This window comes from Cyprinodon variegatus, unplaced genomic scaffold (assembly GCF_000732505.1).
Source record: "Cyprinodon variegatus isolate N-32 unplaced genomic scaffold, C_variegatus-1.0 Scaffold696, whole genome shotgun sequence".
Classification (NCBI taxonomy): Eukaryota; Metazoa; Chordata; class Actinopteri; order Cyprinodontiformes; family Cyprinodontidae; genus Cyprinodon; species Cyprinodon variegatus.
Window position 1 is genome coordinate 416,306 of NW_015151149.1, and position 8,971 is coordinate 425,276.

An 8,971-nucleotide genomic window follows, 5' to 3' on the forward strand; every position below is an offset into this window, starting at 1 on the left:
CCAGTTTGATAACTAATAGCAGCAGTGTCGAATTTTACTCTGCATAACTTTGCATAAGAAATTAATTATATGGATGAAACCAATTACTTTGATGTTGTTTTTTTTATTATTATAGTAAAACAACATAACAAAAACGAGCTTAAATGAAACAAAACTAACAAGTCTATTTTAAAATGTAAGGAGTAGAAAGCAGAGATAATTGCAAAAAAGTAAGAAGTAATCTAAAAATAATTACCCCAGTAGAGTATAGATACCCAATAAGGTAACAAAGTATTGTTATTTTGTTACTTGACACCTCTGCTTCCCAAACATATTTAATTATTACCTGAATCACTAAAATATCTGATAAAATTATAACTTATCATGATTAGTACCACTTAAGATTTATTTATAAACCAAAATTTGTCTTTTTTGTCAATGTATCTACATTGAAACTATGTATCACTGAATTTGGACTTTGCAAAAACACAGTCCTTTATGTTAAAAACTATTTTTTTTTTTTTTTTTTAAAGGTGAAAAGTTTGCTTTAAACCTCCTGTTTGAATAGATGAATTTCATCATTATGGAAAATGAAAAAAATAAAATACACAATCCAAACTATTAAAACTTGTTTATGCAGCTTCCCTCTCCAACAATCAAATGTAAATACTTAAAGTTGTAGAGTTGGAGGCTTTGGATCGGTGGCCATTTGTGCAGAAGGATGGATTTGTTATGGTCCTGTCAGGACCTTTCACGTTGCAGCTTTAAAAGCATGACCTCACGCTGCAGCTAAACAGACCCACAGAGAGAGCAGGTGCAGGGCTGCTGACATGCAGAGCCTGAACAGCTGCAATGGTTATGATGCTAAAAATATCTGGAACTAGCAGGACTCACTAACATGAACACAGAGGAACAACAAAACAGAAAGAAAAAACACAACTGAAGTCATTTAAGTTGATAAAAAGAAAGGCCACTCAAACTTTCTTCTAATTTCTGACTTAAAGGTAAAACTCTGACACCAGAATAATAGCAGGGATTGAAACAGAGCAGCCAAACCTTATCTGACCCCCTAAGAAAAAAGGTTGATTTGGTGTCAGTAGAGAAACAAGCGTTCAGAGACATGGAGGAGAAACCGAAGCAGGGCTCTGTACCTGGGGTTGAACAGGTTGTCCACTTCGTCCATGTCGCCAGTCGTCCTGCTCAGAAAGCTCCTGAAGTGTTTCAGCGAAGGTCCTCAGCCTGTCAGCTGCCTGCTTCCATCTCCAGCGTCAGTGGCTGGAGGTCAAAGGGCACATGCCTCCACTTTTAACCACGGTGGGAATCTAATATGCTTTAATATTTCATTCAATCAAAACAAACATTTAATTCAGAGTGAAAATAAACATATTTCACATCTCTGGACCTGTTGACGTTTAGTAAAATTTCACAGAAGTCAAAAGTATTTTTTTTAAAGGAGGATTTGATGTGTTCTCCGTTTTGAACTACTTTGTGTTTATCTAGTATTTTTACTGTAATCATTTTAAATAAAGTTTGTACTGTATTCTTAAAAAAAATAGAACATGGATGACATTTTCCACTCATCAATAGTTTCCTTTATTCATACATTTTATTTCCTTATTAAAACTTCTAAGGAAATCAGTTGGGCAATGAATGTATTTGTGTTTTAGTGAACATCTAGCGCCACCTAGTGGTTTCTTTCCACCAGGAACACAGATTTAAAGTGACATTAACGCCAGAGAGCCTGCATTATGAGCAGTGATTCACAATCTATGATTAAATCCTCATTTTAAACTAGTTTCAATGATCTGGGAGCTAAAAGTATAATAACCAAAAATCTGTTTTTAATGCAGGAAGGAAGCAAGAGGGGTAAAATAAATAAATCCTTCTTAGGAGGATATAAATTTAAATTAACTTAATAAAAAAGGATCATTTGCAGGCAGCTGATTTATTGTTAAATATAGCTCTAACTAATACTTTGAGTCTAAGTTGGACGCCTGCTGTAACATTTCTCGTCTGCAGATATTTGTGGGTAAAAATTGAGAAACATATTTTGTAATCTAATTACTTTGTTTAAATAATGGCTTTTGAGAATTAGAAAATCATAAGAAACGCAACATTAATGAGGATCAGTTACAATACGGACTGTAGGAAGGATAGGAGGTCAAATTAAATAATTTTCACTTCCTAATTCTTTTTTCCAGATCTAATCACTAAATAAACATTTAAACTGTAACACTGTGTTTGTATTTAAACTAAAGTAAGTCATTTGTTCATACGCTGCGTTTCATTCATCCGTCTGCACAACAGCACAACCTCCAGAAAGACAGCGAATGGTTGGAAAATCTTGATTTCCCTTACTTTATATATTAATTTATCCTATTTACTCACTATAAAAGTTTCCACTCAGCCTGTTTCACCTGCAAGGCCACACCATTATCTACATGAGGATGTTTGTTGACCAGACCAAGCTTCTTCCCACAACAAGCCAGATTCTTTCTCAAGGTTTATTCATAACATGGTAACTGCTTCACCAAAGTGTCTGTAATTTGTTTTTTTTAGCTCTGACTACTCTCCATTGTTGTAAGTCAGGGGAACACACTCTGCCCAGGCAGAACGGGGCTGAATACAGAGCAGTAAGGGCTGTATGATGAATTGTTCTCTCTTTGCAAAGATATGAAAATAAAGTGCCAACTGCGTGAAATCCATCAATCTCTGTTTATTTAACTGGGGTGAATAGTTGAATACACTCTTTCCAACTGCAAGGCAATAATGCTGCCAACTGCTCAACACTGCAGTCCAGTTACTGGTCCAAAAACCTAACTAGTATTATTAATATAAGATACAAGCAACTGATTTATTTGCACTAAGGAATGGACAATCCTCTATGTTGTGACAACTTTCACTAAAACATAGAATAATTAGATGCTTTATTTTAGTTATGAAAGGAGGAGGATGGTGGACTATAGTTACTGTTTTAGTTTGTGGAAGCAAACACAGCCTAATTAATATAGTCTATTAACCTAAAGCATTATGCATGGTCTGGTTGTTACATGTCAGGTACGCCGGACATTGTTCTAGCTCTAGTGAGCATGGCTATCACTGCCCCTACATAGTTAGCATGGCTATAACTGCCCCTACATAGTTAGCATGGCTAAAACTGCCCCTACATAGTTAGCATGGCTATAACTGCCCCTACATAGTGAGCATGGCTATAACTGCCCCTACATAGTGAGCATGGCTATAACTGCCCCTACATAGTGAGCATGGCTATAACTGCCCCTACATAGTTAGCATGGCTGTCAGTATATTCTCCTTAGGTGTGAGTGTGTGTGTGAATGGTTGTTTGTATTGCTCTGTGATGGACTGGCGACCTGTCCAGGGTGGACCCCGCCCCCCGCCTCACGCCCATAGACAGCTAGAGATAGGCACCAGCACCCCTCAAGACCCCAGCTGATGGAAAATTGATAGATGGATGGATTTGCAGCTTACTGTAATTTAAACATATCATTTCAAATGGATTTATCATGTTTTAGGTAAAAGACAAACATGGGCATGAAATGATGTTATAAACGGGTGAATAGATCTAAAGCTGACAGATTGAACAACCAAATAACAACAATAACTAAATGCTGAAAAAATCCTCAGAAAATGTTCATACATTGGACTGATATGTGAAAAGTTTCAACATTTACCAGACCGCCAAAAAACAAGAACTTTTTATTTAGATCCTTAAAAAAACATCTAAAAATAAATCAAATCTTTATGTAAGAAAACCAGTAGCTATTTAGATTGCTTAAGCAATCAGTCATCTCTATAATTATGCTATTTTAGTCATGATCATTAAATTAGTCATAGAGACATTTAAAAAGAAGCACAAGTTCCAGGTAACTGTTTATATTTCCAATTTTGAATTTCGACTCTAAATTAATTTAAAAAAAGGGCAAATTTAACTAATTATTTCAATCATGTTTATTATTATTTTTTTTTTTTTTTTAGATTTAGCTTTTAACACATCACTCCCAGCTTTAGCTCCCACAGGCTGCATTTCTCCGGAAAACCCCGAGTGAAACCGAGCTCAGATGAGTCATGGCACAGGTGAGTCAACAGGGCGGAAACCGGGACGCAGCTGGTGACGTGGCGGAAGCAGGCGAACCATATTTGGAGTCTAAACATCGAAGAATGCCAGGCACGAGGCAGAGGCGGGGCTTGCTTTACCAAGACGGCAGGCAGACAGAAAAAGGGGAGAAAGGAGGAGAAAAAGCTTATCTTTCCGACGCGAAGACCCGAAATTAAACCAGCTAACAGGTGAGTGTGTTCCTCCTGACATTTTACACCAAGAAAATTCTATTTTATCCGAGTTTTATCCGTTTTTTTTGGACGAAAACTGTTACCTGTTGCGGTCGACAGGTGTTTCCTGGATCCAGCTTCATGTCGTAAATTCAAAATGAAGGACGGAAACTTAAACAAACAAAAAAAAAACTAAACTATTATTATTTTAATTTTATACATTTTTAAAGAAGAAATACGCTTAAGGTTTATTGGATAAACTGGCCTGAGAAAAAATAAAAAAAAATTATAAAAATGTGTTTTTTAATAAAAAAATTGTATTCTCTGACGTAGAACTAAGGATATACATCATATAGTACCTAAAGTGAAATATGATAATTTCTTTATTTTGTTAAAACACTAAAAATGTCTTTAGATCAGAATCATCTGCAAAATATAGTAAAAATCAATATATATTGATTAAATGTAAGGCTATACAACTATAAGTCAAGTCCCTTTTAAAATGATTACAGATGTATGTTAATTAGTTTTTATTTTTGTTTACATTTTTTTTAGTCTAAACATCTTATCTGAGATTTTGGAAATGATTAAATAAGTTGATCTCATTACAACTTGAGGATTTGTTCATTCTTTAAACCACATAAATTAAATAGTCTGTTTTTTAAGTGGATTTTATAATAAGTGGATCTGAGATAAAGTTCCTCCAGCTTTACTCACAGGGATGTGATTGTTTTTCTGCTAAAGTTGATCTGTGCAGGCAGCTGTCAGGACGCTCTCTGCAGGCCCGAGGATCCTCCTCATCAGACTCCAGCTCATGAATCAGCCCTAATTTGTCCGAATTGAATTCCCGTGTTTCTAACGTCATTAGGCCTCGCTTCTGCTGCTCTGTAAACAGGATGTTTGCCAAGAAGCGCGGAGAGAAAAGGAGCATTTAGAGACCGTTTGGAAAGGAAAGATGATCCAAAAACAGCAGCTGGAAGAGAAGGAAAACCCAGAAATACAGTTTTGATGTATTAAATCAGAGCAGCAACAGGCTAAAACTGGGCTTTAAAGTAGGAAATAGTTTTTTTTCCTGTGACGCCTGATCAATCAGGGATGGTTTGACCAGGGATGAGTTTGTGGTCACATGTTTTAACTTGAAGCTGGCATTCCAGCCGTCCCATGTGAAGATCAGCGGGAGGAGGAGGCATTTAGCAGCAGCCAGGGACCCGACCCCTTCCTCTGCTTCATCACACTCTGTTAAATCCTCTGCTAACCTGTCCTGATCCTCAGTCGAGTCAGCGGGGCCAGAAGGACTGAATCAGAGCTCCATGCTGCTGCTCTGACGGATGAAGATCCAGTAGATTGTAGTCAAAGATGCAGGTTTTGGCGCTAAAATTTGGTGCAGATTACCTCTGAATACCTGAACCATGCACAGTGTAACGTGGCCCCTAATGCATACGGACCCCTCTGGTCCTGCATGATCACGGCTGCCTGTAGTGTACCCCTTTACTCAGGAGGGAACTGCAGAACGGACCGCTCTGATGATCAGAACGGTTCTTTTAAATTGATTCTGTGTTGTTTTTTAGACAGATCCATTTGAATCATTCCAGAACAAGTTTGGATGCATTTAGGATCACTGCTCTGCGGCATTTAAATCCGATAGTCCTGAGGTATCGGCTCACCTCCACCCTGCATGAGGAGCTGATTCAGTCACTGTTGGACTAAAGGAGTCGGATCCCTGATCCCGGATCAGTCTTTTTTTTATATTTCTTTATTTTATGTTGAAGTAAAAGAATTTTAAAGGTAACTGTAACTAGTAGCCTTTCAGCCTCAAAGCATGATGCTACCACCACCGTGCTTGAGAGCTGCAGCAGTGTCCTTAGGATTAGAGGCCTCAACCTGACCCTAAAAAGTTCTGCTGCAGGTCCAAATGGATCGAGCCAGAACATTTCTCTCCCCTGGAGCCCGTTCTGCGTGCAGCAGCTGTTTGCAAATAGGAAATAATTATCATTCCTATTAATAGTTCGCACATGGGATATATTTAGAAAATTATCCGTATGAAAGGAGAGAATAAAAGTGCCTCCGTTCTTTTATTTATATATATATATATATATATATATATATATATATATATATATATATATATATATATATATATATATATATATATATATCATCGTCGACTAATTTAGTAATTGATTAATTGTTAACTGGAGTATAGACTCTAAAATGTGCCTTTAGCTGACAGAGTGACCGATTTACAGCAGGAATTAGACCAATATTGTGGAAAAACATAAATTGATATTTTGCATTCTAAATAAATAAAAAAATATATATTTTTCGTCTGTAAATATGCTCTATCCAGAAATCCACAAGTTGGGAAGTTTTAGTTTCACCTGGTTTAATTCTCTATAAAATCCTCTTTAAAGAACCTTTTGACTATCCGATTATTAATTAAAAAAGATAATCGGGAAAAAAGTAAAAAATATATATATAGAAAATGTTTTACATAATGAACAAACAGTTAAAAAAAAATTTTTTTTACTGAATTATATTCTCTTTTTCATTCTTTAAATACAGTGTTTTTACTTAATTAGATGTTTACTTAAAAGACTAGTATTTATTTTCATGACTTTAAGTTTATTTGAACATTTTTAATAAGGCTTTTTGTTTTTTTTAATCAAGGTGTGGTTTATTGTTTTTTATCGTCAAATAAAAACCGTCAGTCATAACTGCAAAGAGCATCAGTATAGGTGATGACATGCTGAGTAGATATGGGAGTAAATGCAGCTTTATTTTTCTGTTTGCACTTAGAGGTAGAAACAGCCTGATGTGTCACAGCTGCATCCCAGTAAATCCCGGGTGGGCTCTGTGGAAACAGGAAGCGCTTTTTTTTTTACCTGTTTGTTGTTTCATCAGCCGGTACTAAAGCTGAAGGACATCCTCCCCCCCATCCTCCTCCTCCTCCGTTTAATGCCGTTCAACTGGTTTGTAGGGAGTGTCTCCCTGAGGTTACCTGCAGTCAAACTCAGGGCCGTCTGCTGCTTCCTGCTCCGCTTCTCTTCCTTCTCTTCAACAAACATGGGAAAGCCTGCAGAAACCCGCCCCTGCCCCCCCGACTCTGAAACACAGAGTATCTGAAATATCACCCTGCTTGTTTAGATGTGGATATGATGGGATGTAAACACACGTGTGTGCTGAAGGTCAATGACCTGTCTGAGGAGGAGGAGCCAGAAATCACGAGAGGCTTTCTGCTGCTGATAACAGAAACCATTGATTTGATAAGAGGGAGATTACAGAGCTGCTCAGAGGAATGTTTGGTTTGTTCGCAGCTGATTGGCTCGTTCTGCATAACGACTAAAAGAAAAAAAACAAGTTTGACCCCGGTGTGACGTCCTTTATCTCAGCGGAGGTTCATTTTCACGGCTGTAGACTGATTAATTCAGCAGCAGGTCACAGAGCAGAATGACAGGTGATTGGAGAAAATCTTTCTGAACATTAGGGCCCTGAGTCGGACCCTACAGGCAGAGATCGTCGGTCTGTTTGAATCAGGAGGAGGAAAAAGGTGCTGGAGGTTAAAATGTTCCGCTGTCTGTCCTGTAGTGAAGGTTTGGGCCGATCCACGGGAAACAAGCTGAGAGATGTTTGCTGTTTTTCAGGTTTCTGCTGATTCTGACCCAACGGATCACATTCTGCCCTATTTGAACTTCATCGATCACCAGGAAGCCCGTCATTGGTCAGCCAGCTGGTTGGGAGGCTCTGATTGGTCCACAGTGTTCAGCCGAGTCCATGGCCGCTTCAGAACTCATAGAAGAGGAAGAAGTTCGTATCCCGGTGGAAGCTAACGTGACCTCGACAAACTCGCCGCCGCCAACGCGTCCACAGAGGGTTGCCAACGGTAACCCCAGCCGCCACGCCTCCGCGCCCACCGTGGAGGAGGACGGCAGCAGCGAGCGCGGCGGGCTGTGCAGCCTGCGGCTGATCCAGTCCCTGAACAGCAAACTGAAGAGACGCTGCGACTACGAGAAGATCTGCATGAAGGAGGAGCACGGCGACGACCTCCCCAACGAGTGGTGGAAGACGGGCGTGGCCTTCCTCTACGCCTTCTTCAACCTCGTCTTCACCACCGTCGTCATCACCATCGTCCACGAGAGGGTGCCGGACAAGTCCGTGAGCCCGCCGCTGCCTGACAAGTTCTTTGACTACGTGGACCGGGTTCCCTGGGCCTTCACCGTCACCGAGACCAACGGGCTGATCCTGGTGGGACTCTGGTTCGTCCAGTGGCTCCTCCTCAAACACAAGTAAGACCGCCTAGTGGGGGCGGGGCCTCCTCTGACCCCACCGTCTGTGCGGTTTGAAACATTCGCTGAGAGAAACGGCTCACCTGTTGCATCTAATGTGACAATTATTTTATTCTAAGAAGAGACGTAAAAACTACGACTATAAGGGCCAGGCTAGAGATTTTTTTTTAGAATAAAGTCGTAATATTACGAGAATGAATTCCTCATACCACAACCCATTTCATAATGTTGCGACTTTATTCTCATCATTTTACGACTTTCTTCTCATAATGTTGCGACTTTCTTCTCATAATGTTGCGACTTTCTTCTCATAATGTTGTGACTTTCTTCTCATAATGTTGCGACTTTATTCTCATAATGTTGCGACTTTATTCTCATCATTTTACGACTTTATTCTCATTTTACGACTTTATTCTCATAAT

At 39.0% G+C, this 8,971-nt stretch overlaps 2 protein-coding genes across 3 annotated transcripts in view; one reads left to right on the forward strand and one right to left on the reverse strand.

Annotated features, from left to right (window-relative positions):
* The window catches only part of LOC107097431 (aminoacyl tRNA synthase complex-interacting multifunctional protein 1-like), a 13,897-nt gene extending 12,643 nt beyond the window's left edge, over positions 1-1,254 (reverse strand). The window contains exon 1 of the mRNA XM_015394574.1: positions 1,131-1,254. Within this exon, the coding sequence (XP_015250060.1) occupies positions 1,131-1,162 (32 nt within the window). The 5' untranslated portion in view covers positions 1,163-1,254. The remainder of the gene's footprint in view (positions 1-1,130) is intronic.
* Positions 1,255-4,158: 2,904 nt separating this feature from the next.
* LOC107097429 (phosphatidylcholine:ceramide cholinephosphotransferase 2-like) overlaps positions 4,159-8,971 on the forward strand; it is a 12,149-nt gene continuing 7,336 nt past the window's right edge. The window contains exons 1-2 of one of the 2 annotated variants that reach the window (XM_015394572.1): positions 4,159-4,284; positions 7,908-8,549. In XM_015394572.1, the coding sequence (XP_015250058.1) occupies positions 8,038-8,549 (512 nt within the window). In that variant the 5' untranslated portion in view covers positions 4,159-4,284; positions 7,908-8,037. Of the gene's footprint in view, positions 4,285-7,283; positions 7,814-7,907; positions 8,550-8,971 lie in introns of those variants that run through there. The other variant, XM_015394573.1, reaches the window with a different exon arrangement.